The sequence below is a fragment of the Jaculus jaculus genome, chromosome 6 (assembly GCF_020740685.1).
Source record: "Jaculus jaculus isolate mJacJac1 chromosome 6, mJacJac1.mat.Y.cur, whole genome shotgun sequence".
Classification (NCBI taxonomy): Eukaryota; Metazoa; Chordata; class Mammalia; order Rodentia; family Dipodidae; genus Jaculus; species Jaculus jaculus.
This window is the reverse complement of record NC_059107.1, coordinates 62,091,457-62,110,382: the sequence shown is the minus strand read 5'-3', so window position 1 is coordinate 62,110,382 and position 18,926 is coordinate 62,091,457. Positions and strand designations below refer to the sequence as shown.

At 50.6% G+C, this 18,926-nt stretch overlaps 2 protein-coding genes across 5 annotated transcripts in view; both read right to left on the bottom strand.

Moving 5' to 3' along the window:
• Sfxn5 (sideroflexin 5) overlaps positions 1-7,041 on the bottom strand; it is a 138,212-nt gene extending 131,171 nt beyond the window's left edge. For all 3 annotated transcript variants that reach the window (XM_045152718.1, XM_045152720.1, XM_045152719.1), the window contains exon 1: positions 6,860-7,041. In XM_045152718.1, the coding sequence (XP_045008653.1) occupies positions 6,860-6,961 (102 nt within the window). In that variant the 5' untranslated portion in view covers positions 6,962-7,041. The remainder of the gene's footprint in view (positions 1-6,859) is intronic.
• Positions 7,042-8,853: 1,812 nt separating this feature from the next.
• The window catches only part of Rab11fip5 (RAB11 family interacting protein 5), a 42,845-nt gene continuing 32,772 nt past the window's right edge, over positions 8,854-18,926 (bottom strand). Inside the window, exons 4-6 of one of the 2 annotated variants that reach the window (XM_004668233.2) lie at positions 14,876-16,861; positions 11,267-11,456; positions 8,854-11,031 (exon numbers count right to left, since the gene is read on the bottom strand). In XM_004668233.2, coding sequence (XP_004668290.2) covers positions 10,828-11,031; positions 11,267-11,456; positions 14,876-16,861 — 2,380 coding nt within the window. In that variant the 3' untranslated portion in view covers positions 8,854-10,827. The remainder of the gene's footprint in view (positions 11,032-11,266; positions 11,457-14,875; positions 16,862-18,926) is intronic. The other variant, XM_045152079.1, reaches the window with a different exon arrangement.

Sequence of the window (18,926 nt, the reverse complement as noted above, 5' to 3'; positions counted from 1 at the left end):
AACGTGAGTTTGAGGCTAGCCTACTAAGATAGAGTGAGTTCCGGGTCAACCTGAGCTACAGTGAGACCCTACCTCAAAAAAAAAAAACAAAAAACTCTCAGTTAATAAAATCCTTGCTATGCAAGTATGAGGACCTGAGTTTAATCCCTAGCACACATGTAAAACCCAACCATGTATATGTCTATAATCCCAGCACTGGTGAGGTAAAGAAAGGAGGATTGCTGGAGCTTGCTAGTGTAGTAGAATTGGTTCAATGAGTTCCAAGTTCAGTGACAGACCCTTTTTTACAAAATAAGTTGGAGGGCTAGAGAGATGACCCACTGGCTAAAGGTGCTTTCCAAGCCTGATGGGCCAAGTTCAATTCCCCAGTACCCACATAAAGCCATATACACAAAGTGGTGCATGCATCTGGAATTTATTTGCAACAGGAGGCCCTGGAGCACCCCTTCACTCTCCTTCTTGCATACTCTCATTCTCAGGTTAAAAAAAAATTAAGGTGGTAGAAAGCAATTGAAGAGTACATTCAACAATGATCTCTGGCCTTTACATGCACACATGTATACACATATATACACCACACACACACAAAGAAAAAAAAGGATTTCAGGTTGACAGGAAAAATAAAGGACAAATTGTTAAACAATACCACACAGAGGCCATCAGCCACATTCTGCATGACAGAAATTCTACAAGATAAACATCTGTTTCTTTTTATTTTATTTTATTTTTAAAATTTTTATTAGCATTTTCCATGATTATAAAAAATATCCCATGTTAATTCCCTCCCTCCCCTACACCTGTTTCTTCAACAGGAATGGGAGTGGGGTGGAGAAAGAACCAATGAGTAGAAGAAACAACAGACTTGTGAAAGGCATGGTGGCACATGACTATAAGCCCAGTACTCAGGAGGTAAAGACAGGAGGACCAGGAGTTCAAGATCATCCTTGGCTACAGAGATTTAGAATTCAGCTTGTGCTAGACACAATGTCTCAAAAAAATTATTTTTTCAGAGGTATCTACTACTAGGTGAATTAAATGATGAGATAGATGGTTGAGTTAGCTTTAAAACAATACATAGGCTGGGACCAGGGCATACAGACAAAAAAAAGTTAGCCTTAACTTGAAAGTGAGTGAGCACATAGGGGTTTGAAGATAATAGACTCCATTTTTCATTTTTATATATTTGAAAACCTCCAGAATAAGAAGCTGACACAAAAGATGCTCCCTAGACTGGAGAGATGGCTCAGCAGTTAAGACACTTGCCTGCGAAACCTAATGACCTGGATTCGATTCTCCAGTACCCATGTAAAGCCAGATTTATAAAGCAGTGCATGCATTTGGAGTTCTCTCTCTCTGCTTGCAAATAAAATAAAAATAGAACAAAAAATGATGAAAATAACTACTCCCTCTGGCACTCTTCCGGCTTCTTTTAAAAATCTGTTCTCAGGACTGGAGAGATGGCTTAGCAGTTAAGGAGCTTGCCTACAAAGCCTAATGACCCAAGTTTGAGTCCCCACGACCCACAAAAGCCAGATGCACAAAGTGGCATGTGCATCTGGAGTTCATTTGCAGTGGCTAGAGATCCTGGCATGTCCATTCTTTCTCTTTCTCTGCTTGCAAATAAATAAGTAAAATAAATATTTAAAAAAAAAAATCTGTTCTCAAGTATGATTTGTCTCTGTCCTGTGGTATGTAAGTAAACATTTCACTGGATTTCTGGCTCATTCTTTTATTTATTTTATTTTATATTTTGGTTTTTTGAGGTAGGGTTTCACTCTAGCCTAAGTTGCCCTGGAATTCTCTAGGTAGTCTCAGGATGACCTTGAACTCACAGTAATCCTCCTACCTCTGCCTCCAAGTGCTGGGATTAAAGGCATGCGCCACCATGCCCAGCTTCTTTTCCCATGTTTATTTCTAGAATTCTTTTTGCAAGATGAAAACAAAAGAAACATTTAAATTAGAAGTTAAGAGCTTGACAGATGGCTTAGCAGTTAAGACACTTGCCTGCAAAGCCAAAGAACCCAGGTTCGATTCCCCTGGATCCTCATAAACTGATGCACAAGGTGGCACATGTGTCTGATGTTCATTTGCAGCAGCTGAAGGCCCTGGAGCGCCCATTCTTTCTTTGTCTGCCTCTTTCCCTCTCTCTCTCAAATAAATGAATAAATAAAATTTTAAAAGAGAAGTTAGTAAATGACAACAGAAAAAAATGCTCCTTGATTCTTCCAAGTATGTTCATTCTTACAGTGGAGCCATGTGCAGAGATGAACTATGTCCTGGCACCTCCTTTTTGTTTGCTTTAGAAGAAGGCAATGAGGCAATAATTCAGTCAACAAAAAGTTAGCAATAAACAAATGAGCACAGACTCTGGAGCCACACTGCCTGGGAACTTATTTAATCTGTGTGAAAGTTGCAGTTTTCTCACCTATAAACTGGAGATTATTGACCAGCCTCCCAGGATTATAAAATATCAAACCCATATACAGAAAAAAAAAAAAGATACTTGGTGACCATTGAGAAACAATTACAGACCCTTTCTCTACCCTCTGGGCCTGCTCAGTATGTTCCTCCCCCACCCTTCCATCCAGGGAGACCCTTGAAGGGGTGGGGAGAGGGCTATGGATTAACTCCAGAGAACAAGGACAGATTTCTGCTCTCAGTCCTACAGTAAGTGCTGAGATTACTTGGGGAGTCAGAGTGTTCCCTGAGTGGGCTCTAGGAACAGACCCAAGTTTATGTAATATTTTTAAATGTTTTATTTATTTATTTATTTGATAGAGAAAAAGAGAGAGAGAATGGGCGTGCCAGGGCCTCCCTCCAGCCACTGCAAACGAACTCCTGACACATGCACCCCCTTGTGCATCTGGCCCACGTGGGTCCTGGGGAGTTGAACCTGGGTCCTTTAGCTTTGCAGGCAAGTAAGTGCCTTAACCGCTAAGCCATCCCTCCAACCTGAGTTTATGAAATATTTGAAGCAGGCTTCTATCAGGCCACTGCGGGCTACTATGAGCAGTCATCAGACACCTACTACATGCCAAATGCTACCAGCAGAACCCAGAGATTGATGGCTCAGGCTAGGTCTGTGATTCAACTGGTAGAATGCTTCCCTAACATGCACGGAACCCCGGGTTCAATACCCAACACTGCAACAACTGGGCATGGTGGCGAATGCCTGAAATCCCATGCAATTCAGCACTTGGGGGGTGGAGGCAAGTCAATCAGTTTAACATCACCCTCAGCAGAATATGAAGTTTGAGGCCAGCCTAGGATACACTGGACACTGTTCCCAAATAAAGAAAAAAATGATGGCCCTGATGAAGCCATGTACTTATATGTTTAGAACTTCTTAGGGTCTGGGGAGATGGCTTATCAGTTAAAGGCACTTGCTTGGAAAGTCTGCAGATTGGGGGGAAGGGGCTCAATTCCCAGACATCCATGTGAAGCTGAACAAACATCAGCATTTGTTTGCAACAAGAAAACCTGGGGCACTCACACACATGCAAATAATTAAATAATTGCCTTCCTAAGGAGCCCTTGCTCTGGGCCTCAGGGCTAAAGAATCTTACACTGTCAAACACATACCTTCCCTCTTAGTAACAGTTTTACGAGATTCTAAGGGGCAATTTAGATAAAATTTGGCCCATGGCCCCATTTACAATCTTGTATGTCAATTTCATTCAAGATCATACACACCCCACTGCAGGGTCTGTAGTACAATTCATTTATTCACAAAGTTTTGTGAATCCCCTCTGTGGACTAATACTGTGCAGTTAACATAGGCATAGTAGCTGAGGCCATAGAGCCTCTGGTTAAAAGGGGGAGATGGGTGGTAATAAAACAGTCACCCCAAATCAACATGTACAATGATGCAGGTGCTTTGCTATGGAGAGGAGTTAAAAACTCAACTTGGAGCCAGATGTGGTAGTGTACACCTTTAATCCCATAACTCAGGAGGCAGAGGTAGGAGGGTCACCTTGAGTTTGAAGCTAGCCTGAAACTATATAGTGAATTCCAAGTCAGCCTAGGATACCTAGGATAGAGTGAGGCCCCACCTAAAAAAAAAAAAAAATAAACAAGAAAAACAAAACAACTCAATTTGGGCCTCGAGAGATGGCTCAGCAGTTAAAGGCCCTTACTTTCTAAGTCTGACAGCAGGGGTTTGAGTCCCCAGTACCCATGAAAAGCCAGATGCACAAAGTGGTGCATGCCTCTAAAGTTCATTCGCAGTGGCAAGAAGCCCTGATGTGCCAATTCTCTGTCTCTGTCTGTCTGTCTCTCTCTTGCTCTGCTTGAAAATAAATAATAATGCTTTTTTTAATTTTTTGGTTTTTCAGGTGAGGGGTCTCGCTCTAGCCCAGGCTGACCTGGAATTCACTATAAGTCTCAGGGTGACGTCAAACTCACTGTGATCCTCCTACCTCAGCTTCAGTGCGGGGATTAAAGGTGTGTGCCACCACACCCAGCTAATAAAATATTTTTAAAAACTCAACTTAGGGGTGGGACATGGCTCCCCAAGAAAACAATGCTTCATGGACACTTAAGGGAGGAGGAGGGGGGGGAAGAGCTGAAAGCAGGGGAAAGGTAATGTTTCAGTAGATGGTCCAGGCTTGGGAGGGAACAGGGTTGGTCCAAAGGTTGAAAAGCAGCCAGTGTGGTGGAAAGGTGCAAGGGATATGATTCAAGGTAGAAGCCAGCAGGGACAGGCCTTGCAGAATTTTGGGTCCCTTCAGAGGTGAGGTCTTTGTCTTAGAAGCAGCGGAAGCCACTGTAGGGTTAAGGGTGTAGTGTGTAGAGGAGTCACCTGACCAGACCTGCATTGCTGGTGATCTGCCATAGAAAAGAGGGAAGAACCAGAAGAGAGCCAGAGCCAGACTATAAGCAGGAAGACCAGTCAGTGGCCTCTGAAATGGCCCAGGAAACAGATGAGGGCAGCTGGCTTAGCGTGGTTACAAGAGTTGTTGGAGAAAAAAGAAGTATACATGAGGATCCAGGTTTATGACTCTAGCATTTGGTGGCAAGCTGTGTGCAGAGCCAGGAAGCAGTGTGGAGGAGCAGGTGTGGAGAAAGAGTGAGTCAGATGTGCTCTTCATGGTCTTTTTGTGGGACACGATGCTGGTGGTAGTGAGTTTCAATAGTGATTACCACCCAGTGCACTACCAGAGGTGCCGGCAATGAAGGCTGCAGAAAGTGAGACAGCTCAGACATACTCCAGCAGTGATCAGCACAAACAGCATGAAAAGATACTCAAAAGTCTGTTGGGTGGTTGAATACCCCAAGTGCCACACACGGATACTAGACACCAGGGGAAAGAAGCCTAATGTGCTGTTAAAAGCCTAACCCTGCTTGAGGGTAAGACAGAGGCAAGATCAGCCCCTTCTCTGTGTAAGAGGTTCACAAGGAAGACTGTAGGGGCAGGAGGGTAAGCTATGAAGCTCCTACTGCGGGTGGCCAAAGAGGTGTGGGAGGGAGTCTGTTGACCAGATCACATTATGAGAAAATGACACCAAAGAGAACAAGAGCAAGTGCTTCCCAGAGGAAAGGGGCCTCTTCACTCAAGGTTGAGGAGACTGCGGGGAAAAGGACTCAAGGCCAGGCACCCCTGATTGTCGCCATAGGGAGCATCTTACACTAGCAGAAGATGCAATCCCTCCTGACTGAAATAGGGTGATTTTAAAAGGAATTAAGTCCTTTTTTTAAAACCCTAGGGACATCTCAGAAAGACCAAGAACTCACCTCCTTAATTATCACGGAAATTAGGGGCTGAATCCAGTCCCCTCTCCTCTCCAAAATTAAGCCGCCTCACCGACCTTCATAACATCTCCTTTTTTTTTTTTTCCTTCAAAGTTCTCTTTGGCACCTCTGCTGCCCCCATCCCTGGAAAGCCTCAGCTTACTTCAGCCGAGTCTTTTGCCCCTCTTCTAATGAATGGCGTCTCCTCTGCGCTACAAACCAAGAGGCCGAGGGTCTGCGGCGTGGGAACTGCGCGCTCAGACTCTTGGCTCCCAGTCCCGCCAGTGAGCCCCGCTGCGGGCTGGATCTCCGGCTCGGTGGCCGAGTTGGTGATGCCCTGGCTGGGGTCCGGGAGGAAAAGGGTCGCGGTCACAGCGCGGCGGAAAGCCAGTGGGGGAGTGGACCCCGCGCAGTGAGCACGGGGCGGGGGCGCAGTCGGGACCCCTGAGAGGGGCGCGGCGGCCCCCAGGGATGACACAGCGTTTCTTTCCACCCCGCTCTCCCGCGCGTCCAGCTCCATTCTTGCAGAGCCCGCTGGCTGACCCGGGCAGCGACAGGAAACCCCAGCCGGAACAGGAATAGGGCCGCCACATCTGAGCACGCAGCCCCACTCCGGGACGCAAGGTGCACCTCGCTGGGGGTCAAGGAATCGGAGCGCGACCTGACCGCGCGGCTTGGGAGCTGCCGGGACGCTGAAGCCAGGTCAGTCCCACGAGGGAAAGTTAGAAGACGTCTCTACCACGCCAACTTGCCAGGCAGTGTAGAGTTCGGACTTCGAGCCTAGGGCGACCGGCACCACCAGCCGAGGGACCCCGTAGGTGCCGCTCGGACCCGCTACCCGCGATCGGCCGCGGCCCGCGTGGCCAATCACCGAGCGCCTTGAGCGGGGGTGCGGGCAGCTTCGAAGTGACGGCACCATCCGCCAATAGGAAGCCACACTGGGAGACTTCGCCCGCCCCACTGACCAATGGGAGAGGGGCGGTTGTGGTCGAGGTCCCCGCACTAGCTGCAAGCTCAGGTGGCCTCGGGTTAGAGACCCTCGGGGTGAGTGACTTGGCCGGAGACTCGGCTCACCCCCGCCTCACCCCTGTGCCACCCGCTAACCCACAGGCTGCAGCCCGGTCCTCACCTGCTGAAAGCGGGGCTTTCCCAGCTGGAAAGGGGGTGCATCGGGCGAGGCATTTGTGGCACTGGCCGCTGCCGCCGATGCTGTAGTCGCTGTATCCGCCATGGCCACTGACGCCCGCAATCCCAGGCCCTTTTAAAATGTCCCTCCTCGGCCCCCACCACAGTTGCCTCTCCGGATTGGCAGTGAGCAACCGCAGCGAGCAGGTCGCGCAGGGGCTTGTGGGTACTGTAGTTTCTCAAGTCCAGAGTTGCACCCAGTCTTGGTTCCGGCCGCCAGAGCTGCAGTCCTGGGAACGTGTTGTGCTTGTGCGGGCCAGAGCTTCACTGGCTGCTTACCTGCCCCTTGAAGTTTGAACTGCATCCAAAGGCTTCGCGCCTGGAGCCGAAGCCAGGATCAGGGCCCTGCATAAGGGAGCCGACCCAGATCAGTTTGGCAAGGACTCTAAGCAGAGTGGGGTCAATTTGGAAGACTTTCAGTAAGGAGTTTCGCTGTGCAGTTTCCGTGCGTTTTCTTCTCTCGCCACTGTCTCCAGCGACCTTGCCATTCACTGGAGCAAGCTGGGCTTGGGCTGCCACTGCTGTAGCCCAGACTAGCTGGAACGCACTCTAGAGGCTTAGGTTGGCTTCAAACTCATCCTTACCTCAGCCCCCTGAGTGCTGGCCTGCTGCTACTCTTGAACTTTTCGCCTGAGGCTGTCTGGCCTCTGCCTAAACATTCAGTACATTTCTGGGTTTCCTCACCCTACATCCACAAAATCCGCCTCAGGCTTCTGTATCTTTTGCAGCATCGCGTTTATAACCAGGTCTCTGTAACTGCCAGGGTATCCCAGAGCCAGTTATGTAGCTCAGACTGTCCTCAAACTTGTAATCATTTTTCCTCTGTCTCCCAAGTTCTTGGATTGCACATGTGAGCTATCATATTTGATCCAACTATTAGTTTAAGTATCCTTCCTACTGTTACATCTACAGGGCCAGAGCTGTGACCTTAATTCACTAAGTCTTCCTGCAAGGCAAGAAAGCTCACGCTAAGGACTCAAATGAATGTGCTGGGGTCAGTTAAACAGCCAGAGCTTGCTGGGCGTGGTGGCGCATGGCTTTAATAATCCCAGCACTTGGGAGGCAGAGGTAGGAGGATCGCTGTGAGTTTGAGGCCACCCTGAGACTACATAGTGAATTCCAGGTCAGCCTGAACTACAGTGAGACCCTACTTCAAAAAACCAAAAAAGAAAAAAAAAAAAAAAAAGCCAGAGCTTAAGCACACTCAGGCCTAATTCCTAGGAGAAAGAGAAATGGCGTGAGCAGTAGGGTTCAGTCAGTGCTTTTTGTCAAGTACCAGCTGAGAGGGTGTCAAACAGGAGCACTGTAGGCTGCTGAGCAAACACCCGCACAGGTTTATTAATAACATGCACTTCTGCAGAATAGAACAATTGAAGAATCCTGGCTCACTTGCCTGATTAATGAACCAGCGTGGTCATGAGAGGAAAGCCTGCTTCACCCAAGAGGAGATTATTACTTGACTCTAGGGAATCCTAGCCTGGGCCTCTATAGACGCATGGTGGAACTCAGGGTTGATTTGCAGTTTCCTGTGTCTTTGTGGACACCATGAGCTGTGGTGGTCTGAGTTCTCATCCACTTATTAATGGCTGAGCCAGGAGGAAAGGAATTTTCCTAAAGCTAAAAACTCTCCCTAGCAGTTTTTATTTTGTGTTTGCATCATACCTTCCCTTACTACACTCTGGCTTCTGAACAGATATCATGTCTTTTGCCCACTTTGTTCCCCAAAGAAAATATGGACATCTAATAAATATACTCATAATGGGTACCCAATAAACACAGGCATCCTCGGACTCCAGACCACAGGGCAACACTGTGCTGCTGCTCTGTGATGTTGGGACAAGGACAGTGTCATCTAAGAACCCCTACCACCTTGAAGACTGCTTTCTCCCTCAGGATGCCTCCTTCACTCACTTCAAAACAGAAACACAACAGGCCATCTGCAGTATGTGAATTCTTTATTCTTCATAGTGTTCAAACATGAAGAACAAGCTCTTTATAAACAGGAGTTACAACTAGGAAGATGAACAGCAAAGCAGAGCTGTGCCTGCTCCCTGCCTACCCCACTGTGGCGATCTTCTGATGTGTGGCTAGGGGCAGAAACATCAAGCTAAACGTTGAAGTTCAAATCTTCTCCAGAAGACATCCCTGCCTGGGCCTTGTGGGAGGCCCATCAGAAGGGACAGGTGGATGATGAGGGACAGGGCTGGGACCAAACAGAGCCCAGAGGAATACCTACCAAGGAAGGGACACGATCCCCAGCATATTCCCCTGCCACACACAAAAGTGGCCAAAGATCTGGGCAACTGTGGATAACTTTTTTCAGCTCTGATAAGTGGAACTAAGGTAGTAAATCTACAAGATGGAGGACCCCAGGTATGGGGTTCCTCAGCTCCATGCTGCAGAAGACTTACCCACAGAGCATATCTGTCCTTCTGAGTGAAGCTATGGCCTGTCATGAAGAGGAGGCAGCCTGACAGAGGCCTAAAGTAGCCTCTTTGGCAACTCTTTACCTCTCACCTTTTGTTAATGCATGGTGCCCATATCACCAAAGATGATGCCAGCCATGTTCTCCACAAGCAAACCAGGAGCTGGGCCACAGGCAGATACTTGGTTTCAAAGTATAGCCAAGCCAGGCAAGGCGCTGGGGCAGGAGAAACAGGCTGCTTGGCAGCTTAGGAGACAGGTAAAGAGCAACAAAGAATCTTTTCCCTAAATACAGATGTCCTCTTAAAGCACAGTGTGGCCTCCCACTTCCAGACCAGCCAACTGTCCAGCCTAGCTAAAACCCAAGGCCAGATGCAGTGAAGGAGCAGGGCAGCCTACTGCCCACTAGGTTCTTAATCCAGGATGCTCTGAAAAGGATCAAGGGATGAGAGGGAGGTGGCAGGAAAACTGAGGGGGCAGCAACAGTTTGGTCAGAGCCCGAGCTGAGGTACTCTAAGGGAAGGGAAGAGTCTGGCCCACATTCCTCTTCTAGGACCCTAACAGCCATTTGTGTGTGCTCAACAGGAGGAAGGGGACACCACAGCCAGAGAAAAGTCTACATCCTGAGGTGCTTGACCTCACCTACAGAAGGCACATTTTAATTGGTTTCCAAAAGTTCCAACCCCCACAGCAGCACAGTTTTGGCATCTGGACAAGCAGTAAGAATACACATGGAGAGTTGATCCCCAAAACAACAGTCCCAAACCCCAATCTGGAGAAGACTACAGGTGGGAGGTGGTGAGAACATGAAGAGGGTTAGTACTCTCCCTGCACCTAGTCTCATCCCCACCCCACCCCCCGGGGTGGCAGGGAATAGCTACAGAAAACACCACCACCACCTCCATCCACACTACACACAGCTCCCGACAGAAATGACTAGACCACACGGGCTCCCTGCTCTCGGGTCAGGCGCAAAGCTGCAGAGTAAGTACCCGGCTGTCTACAATGTACAAACAGGCAACTTGGTCCTTGTCGGAGTCCTAGTTAGTATCAGGAGGCCCTCCAGGTGCTGGAGGGGAATGAAGATGAGGGATTGACTGGCTGAAGGAAGAAATGACAGGCCATTTTGTGAGGTGATTAAGTCTGGCTAGCAATAGTCTTGCCCCAGACACTACATCCAACCATAGCTCATCCCTGCTCTATCTTAAGAGCTAATGATCCTGTGGCTGCCTGGAGCTCCCAAAGCTAAGAGGTATGAAAACGGACAGATGGGAAAGACCCAGGATTCCCAAAGACACCTAAATGTACACGGACTCCCCATCTAGCAGCCCCAGCAGAGGCAAGAGAGAGAAGGGAGCAGGGAATGCCTACCAGGATAGGTTGTGCCCTGCCCAGGTCATAGTGTTCAGTGGAAGGCAGGCAGGCAGGAACAACAAGCCCTGCCTGGCAGCAGGTCCTTGCCAACCCTCCAAAGATATATGAAGGGGGCTATTTATGGGACTCGGGGGGGATCTGAAGCAGTGTGGGTGAGGTCTCCATGATCCGCACCAGCAGCCGGTCAATGTAGCTCTCCAGCTCCTGCACGTGCTCGTCCCGCTGGCTCAGCTCCCGCTCCCGCTGTAAGAGTAGACTGATGAGCTCGTCGTGTGTCAGGTGGTAGTATTTGGCCGACTGGTCCAGCATGGCAGAGTCCTGCAACCAGATGGATGAAAGTAAGCAGGTGACCCATGCCTTCTGCTAGCCAGTCCACTTGCTCCACTTCAAGCCCCTAGACTCTACAGCTACCCCTGTCTCCAAGGCCAGAGCTTTGCAGCTGGGGCATGTTGGGACTGGCTGACTCTAGCCGTTCCACCCTTCCTGACACTCCTGGACTCTCTATAGCACTTCTTGTTCTCGCAGGTGCCCCTGGCACCTTGCTGGGCCTTACCTTCAGCCTCTTGGTGTCTACAGTTGGGCCAAGCTGGGGTGCTGGGACCACAGGCTGAACACTGCCGGATGTGACTGTTTTGAGCCGCTCTAGCCCACTGCTCAGGGCCGTGCTCAGGCTGGAGCGGGACTGCTTCCGGTCAGGGCTGCCCTCCATGGGAGCAGCGCTGAGGGGCTTCACTGGGTGGGGACTGCAAAGACAGAAAGGAGTTGAGCTTCGGGGAGAGAAGGTGGGGAGGCCTTTTCTGTGTGACCTTCAGTTCTGATGGACAACCCAGGTCTCAGGGTGCTTCAATCCTCCACCATGGATGACTGGTCCTTTGAAAGGAATAGTAAAGGCCACCCTACAGATGTCTGCACTGGAACCCAGTCTTTGCCAGCCACTTTCCCTCCCTCTACTTAGTATTTTCCAGGAGGGTGATCAGCCCTCCCAGTTTTGCCTGTACTGTAGGGCTTCAGAGGGCATGAGAATTTCAACAGTCAAAACAGGAAAAGACCTGGGCAAATTGGGGTGCCACCTACTCCTCTGTGCTGGTGGTTTCCTAGGAGCCTCAGGATGACCTCTAAAAACTGTGTTTTCCCTAATTCTATTCTCTCCTTGCTCCTTTCTTTCCCTCCTATGCCTTTCCACAGCAAGGAGATTATGCTATTTGGTTTATTTATTTTTATGTTTTTTTTTTGTTGTTTTGAGGTAGGGTCTCACTGTAGCCCAGGCTGACCTGGACTACACTTTGTAGTCCCAGGCTGGCCTCAAACTCACAGCAATCCTCTTACCTCTGCCTCCCAAGTGCTGGGATAAAAGGTGTGTGCCCACCATGCCCAGCTGTGTCTTAAGTCTTACTTTCCTTGACTTCTCAACCCACGTTGGCCTGCTAGCCCAGCATGAGCAAACTTGCTGACACTCCCCTCCTCTACCTCTCAGAAGCACGTACATCTGCCTAACTCCCTCCTTGGGACTATTCTCTCTCCTCCCTACTATCCCAAGACCTGAAGCTGGCATCCTAACCTCTGCCCATCTCTTCTTAGTCTAAACTGCTAGTCTGCCCCTGGCTTCTCTCCTCTTCTCCTTAACAGCCCCCATCTCTCCAGGTGCACCACAATCCTTACTCCCAGGCTCTGAACCTGTGCAAATAGCTGCAGGCCAGCTACTCCCCTGGGGTCCACCTTGGGTCACCAAGCTTCCCTCATACCTGCTCCTTCTGTGCCTTGCAGGGGGCCTCCAAGAGGCTCTGACTTGTCCCCCTGGGCCTCAGTCTTCTGTCAACCATTCTCCCCTCTTCAAGCCAGTGCCAGGCAGCCACACCTCCCTCCAGCTGCAGCGACTCCATTCAGTCCTGTTCACCTCCACCCTCTCCCCCATTTTGTTCCAAGGTGAGGACCCCCACCTTTCCAAAGCTGTAAACTCCTGTCCAAGTAAACCTGGGCCCTGCCCTCGTTCCTGGCCCACAACTCAGGCAGTCCCAGACAACACTATTCTGTCTTGTCTTTAGGCCCTTACAAAAACCACTCCTGGCTGCTCAGCACTATAATCCAACAAGTTGGGAGGGAAAATCAGGAGGATTAGGAATTCAAGGCCAGCCCTGAGTACATAGCAAGTTTGAGGCCAGCCTGGGCTACATGTCACAAGGTGACAACCTCTTCCACAATTCCTCTGCCTGGCACATTGCCCATTCCTCCCTCCCATTGGCTTAATTCCTACAGGAAGCTTTACTGGTTCCTTCAAGCTGAACCAATCCTCCTCTGGGGTCTCCTCAGTAGTCCCCACCTGTGATAGCTATACAAATCATAAGCATCAGGCCTGCAAATTAGCTAACCTGCCCCACAGGGACTGCTTATAAATCCACACTCATTCTGCAAGGGCTTCAGGCATTAAGAAGCATCAGTCCCAGGCCTTAAATACCATTGATGCAGGCTCACACAGACCCCAAGACATGGATCTTCTTCTCAAGGTAGGGATGGGACTCAGTCTTACAAATTTGGAAGACTGCTCAAGTTCCCATGCAGGGCAGAGTAGGGAAAAGACACAGCTCAGGCCACCTAGAGGTCCACACTGGGGACAGAAAAACACAACTCTAAAGCCAGCTGCAGCAACGGATGTCTTCACAGCATCAAGGCTCCCTCAGTAAGTGGCTTCAGGGCAGGGTGTCCCAAGGACCCGGGCCCTGTGGCCTCATCTTGACAAACAGGGAGAGCTATATGTGGCTCAACACCTCACATGCCACCTACAGACATGAAGCCAACTCTGAAGTGGTGAGCATTAGCAGAGATTGTGCTGGAAGCTGGCAGGACCAGCTGAGAACATTGTCATCAGGGAACAAGGAGACAATAGTCACCAAGTCCCTCATGAGCACTGCCTTCCTGTAGGGGAGCGCAGCCCCACCTACCACTGAAAAAGTAGGTGTTGGGCCCGGAGGCTTCCTTTCCTGGGATCTTAGTGTTTTCCTCCTGAACTGAGAACTCCTTGGGGGTGACATACAGAAGATGCTCAGCAACCCTTGGTGTCTGGACATTTGAACCAGCAAATGCTAAACGGGCTTGGGGCTCCAGAGGCCAGGGCTGGAGCATGGCAACCCCTCTACACATGCCTCCTTCACTGAGGCCTTTTAGAGCTCTAATGTCCCTCTACACTGCTGCTCTGCTGAGTCATGCCCACCCACCCCACCTCAAGTCTCCAGACCCTGCTGTCATCACCCTCACCAGCCACCTGGTAAGTCTCAGCCTTTCTCTCCCTCCTTCCCAGTGCCTAATGCCATAGTGACCACAGCCAAAATGGCATCATCAACTGTCTATTCAGCAGTCCTAGATGCATGAGAACTCAATCCCTAAAGGCACAAAACCAGTGAAAAGACAAGCCAGTGAAGCAAGCCCACATTGTGGCCTAAGCCTTTTTCTGAAGGCTACTCATAAGGAAAGCATTTTTTAAAAAGCTTTTCTCCAGATGTGGTGGTGCAAACCTTTAATCCTAGCACTCGAGATGCTGAGGTAGGATGACTGCTGTGAGTCTGAGGTCACCCTGAGACTACATAGTGAATTCCAGGTCAGCTTGGGCTAGAATGAGACCCTACCTTAAAAGAAAAAAAAAAAGCTTTCCTTTCTTTAAGCATATCTCCAGCTTCCTCTCTGACCTGACCTAAGCCTGGTTCCTCCTCCAGGTTCCTTACTTCCTTACTCTGCCTGGACTGGAAACTACTGGGAACCCTACTGTCACCTGTTAACACCCCTGACATTCCAGGAGAACTGCATTTTCTCATACAGTTCCCCTGCACAGCAAGCTCGCAGGGCTCAAGGTATAGGTCTCATCCCCCTCCTCTGCTAGCATGTGATTAGCACTCCCCACTTTGTTCCTCACTCCATGCTTAACAATTCTGTTCCCCTAATCCCTGGCTTGTGGGGCCACTCTGACTGTCCAAGATCCAATAGTGGAGGAAACTGAAGAGCTGGTTCCCTCAGAAAACTCATGGCTTCACAGCCTCCACTAACCATCTTCAGGGTAGATGAGTCTCACCTGTTCTTGGCAAGGAGCAGGCAGGACTGTGAAACACTTCCACCCCTGTGTGAGTATGCTCCCTCCCTGCTTCCTCTAGGAAAGGGTTCTCAGGGTGTTGCTCACCTGGCACTGGGATGGGGCTCCTCAGCTGGTCGTGTCTCCAAGGGCAGAAGCACAAGCAGGGAGGCTGGGGTGGCTGCAGCGTGGTCTTCCCCATGTGGGGCTGGGGAGCCCCCAGCTGGGGATGGATCAAGGGGAACAGGGGGTAAGGCTGGCTCCCCCAGGGGTGGGGAGGAAGAGGTCATGGGCCAGGCTCCAGGCAGGGAAGGGCATGAAGATCCAGACACCCCGTGGCGGTGGCTGGCCCAGGGTGGGAGAGGGGGTAGTGAAAAGACAGGCTCTGGGGACGTTGGTGGCTCTTCTGGACCAGAGAGGATGGATGATTCCCTGGACCCTGGTGGTGATGTGGATGGAAAACTGGGGGGATCTCGGCTCTCTTGAGACAAGAAGGGGTTCAAGGCATCCTCCTCCAAGACCCACCGATCAGCCTGCTGGGGGGTATCTGATAGGAGCCCAAACCCCTCTTCTGCTGGCTTCTGGCTGTGGGTCTCAAGGCCTTCCGTTTCTGGAGCCTCCCAGATCTGCTGACTTGGAAAAGCTGAGCATATTGAGTTACAGGGTCTGAGGTCAATGCTCTCAGAGCAGCTGATGGGTACAGGTAGGCAGGCCCCAGACCCAGGGATGCCAGAATTTCCCGCTAGCTCTTTCAGGCCTGGCTTGCCCAGCAAAGTCCCAGAAGATGGACTGTGAGATTCCTCTGACTCCAGCTTCTCACCCTCCTCCTTGAACTCCCGGGGACCAACAACCAGTGCACTTGGGGTAGAGTCTTCTCCTATCTCTGCCCCCCTGTTACTCAGCCTCCCTACAGTCTTTTCTTCCTCCTCCTCTTCCTCCACCTGAGAACTGGAAGGTGTAAAGAGGCGTGGTGGCTTGGGAGGTGGTGTGTCAGGCCACAGCCCCTCATTATCCAACCCCCACTCAGGCTCAAGCTCTGGCTTTGGCTCCAGCTGCAATGGAAGAAACCCCTCACTCTCCTTAGGGCACACAATGTTTGGTGATTCAGGCTGCACCTGGGGAGAAGGTGCCTCATGAGACTCTCCCCATGGGATTGGAAGGGCCACCTCAGCTGCAGGAGAAATGGTGACTACATCCCAAGGCCAGGAATCCTCCACTGTGCTGAGCTCTTGAAAAAGCTGGCTTCCACCCTGGGGAACCTCCTCATCCTGGCCCTCAGGGATGTCATCTGAACCAGGTAGTTTTTCCCACACACTGAGCACTTCTGGGGAGCTAAACAGAGATGCCCCACTATCTGCTGGGCTCTGCCCAGCTCCCCCTTCTGGGCCAGGCAGCTCCCCATCCGGTGCTGAGGCTGAGGCTCGCAGGAGCATCTGAGCAGTGGCGGAGGATGGGCCAGTCCCTGAAGATCGGAGGAGACCAGGATCGGACACATTGGAGCTCGGCTGGTCTAGTTCTGAGTCCACAGGAGCCCCGGGCTCCAGCCACGTGCTGCTCCCACCTCTTCCTCCCCCAGGGTCTCCCTGCGGCTTCATTGTCTTCACTGTCGTGGTCCCAGAGTCTGGGTCTTGAAGCCCAGCCGCCTCCAGCCCCACTCCTGCAGGAGCCAGGATCTCACTCCTGGCCTCCGGAAGCAGCCTGCTGGCAGCAAAGACGTTGAAGGTGTTGTCCCACTCAGGCAGGGTTTTCCCAGGGGAGGCCAGGGGGGCCAGGCTGGCCCTCGAGGCACTGGGGAGAGAGGGAGCAGGTGAAGGAGAATTTAGTGCTATGTCGGCTACGAGCTCCTCGAAGAAAGGGTTGTTCTGCAAGGAGGTGAGGAATGGGTTGGTGACACCCAAGAATCCAGATGGGGTGGCTTCGGGGGCAGAGGTGGTGGCGGCAGCAGTGGCAGCAGCAGGGGAGGCGGCTGCAAAAAGGTTAGTGCTTAGCATAGGAGCAGCAGTGGGAGCAGGAGCAGGGGGGGCCGGAGCCCAGGGGGAGCAAGGGCGAGGAGGAGCAGCTGGGTCAGATTCTACCTGAGGAGACACGTCCAGGCTGTGGAGGAGACAAAACCATGAGCCTCCTGGTTAACTATGAGAGTGGAAATGGCCCTGCTGAGTCCCGCCCCAGCCCCAGCCCCAGGCCAGGTGCCACAGTGCCATCTAGGCTGTGTGCAGTCACATGAACCAGGGGGCTGAGGGAAGAACCCAACATATAACATTATTAGGCATCGTCCAAGGAGAAGAATGCTGGGTGAGCTAATTTAATTCACACACCAAGCACAGTCAGCAGCAACCCCATGTTACAGGCAGGATCTAAACCTAAACCAAGGGTTCTTTCCACTAGTCTATGCATGGAGCTTGCTCAATGTCAGTCACATTTCAAAAACAACCCAAAAGTTGGGAGCTGGGGAGATGGCTCAGTCAATAAAGCACAAGCATGAGGACCCAAGTTGAATCCCTGGCACCCACACAAGTGCCAGGTAGGTATGGCGCCCTGTCTGTAATAGCACAGGGACAGGGGACTTCCATGGCAAGCTGGCTAGCGGAATCAACTGATACCTTATTATCTCAATGAGTCAGTGAGGAGGACAGCAACTGAGAAAACATCTGATGTCAACCTCTGACCGCCACATGCACAATACACATTACAAACGTGCATATATACGCATACCCACCACATACAAATACACATGCTGACCAAAAAAAAAAAAAAAAAATAAGCTCCCAACATTCCTTTTAGGACTAAAAGCAAAGGAAACATGGAAGAGGCAGGAACCAGGTCCAGGTCAAGCCCAGCTATGTGGCTGGATAAAGCCAACATTAAGAGAACCAAGCTGGGTGCCTGGGATTCTGACTCCTGAAAGAGGCTGGGTGCTACTGAGTCCATGCAGGGAGAGGTAAGGATGGGCTGTGATCATGCATAACAAGGTGTTAAAGAGACCCTGTCCCTCTCATTTCTTTAGGGGCAGCCTGTGGTATAAGACCCACAACAGATACCTGCTGAGGACACTTACTGTACCTGGCCAGGCAGACAACACCCCTCACCTTAGTTCCCTCATAGGCCAGCCTCCGGAAATGAAGGGTGAGTATGTGGCAGCTGCAGAACTCTGAATGTTACCAGGAGCTGCCAACAACCCACCCCATTGTAGTCTCCTACAGACTGCCAGCTCCCTTGGGACAGGGACAGGGAAGATCTCCTGGTGAAATCTATTCCATAGCAGTGAATTTATACCCCAGACACTGTAACAATGTACAGGCCTCAGGTGCTCCTGAAGGTCTTCTAGGAGTAGCACCTCACCTTGAGTGAGTTCTGTGAACAAAACTGACCTCACACATGGCAGGGACAACTCCAAACCAAGAGCCTTAGCCTCCCTGGGACACAGACAAAAAGCCAGAAAACTAAGAGAGAAATGGACCAAACACCCTAGTTTCAGCAGAATGCCAGTGGTCTGTTGCTGAATTCAAAGTCAGACCCCACCCATGGCAGCTGCATTGCTGCCATCCAGAGGTCACCTCCTCACAGGCAGTTCTTCAAACTCTCAAGACCCTCATTCCTTTATCCTTGCCTGCTTAGATGGACCCTCGAGGGGAAACTCATTCATGTTTCCCATTCAACCTTCTTGTTGCACAAAAATTACTGGTGAGGTTTGGAGAGATGGCTTAGCGGTTAAGATGCTTGCCTGCAAAGCCAGAGACCCAGGTTTGATTCCCCAGTATCCACAGAAGCCAGATACAGAAAGTGGTGCACATGTCTGGAGTTTGTTTGCAATGGATGGAGCCCTTAGTGTGCCCATTCTTTCTCCCTCTCTTTCTCTCTGTCTGAAATAAAAAAAAATAAAATATAAAAATATTTTTTAAAAATACTGATGACAAGTCAAGGTGGTCAAAGACAGGCTTTGCCAATCAACCACGAGAGAGGTGGTTTGAATAGGACTGTGAACAGAAGCTGAGCTCTCTGGAGCTTGCCAAATTCTCCCAGAAACTCAGGGCCCAGATGGGGCAGGTTGCACATACAGCCCAGAAGGTAAGAGAAAAGAGTCCAGGTCAGCCAGAGGCACAGGGAGCTCCCAAAGACAGGCACAGGCAGGACACAGCCAGATCCCAAACATGGGTTCTCA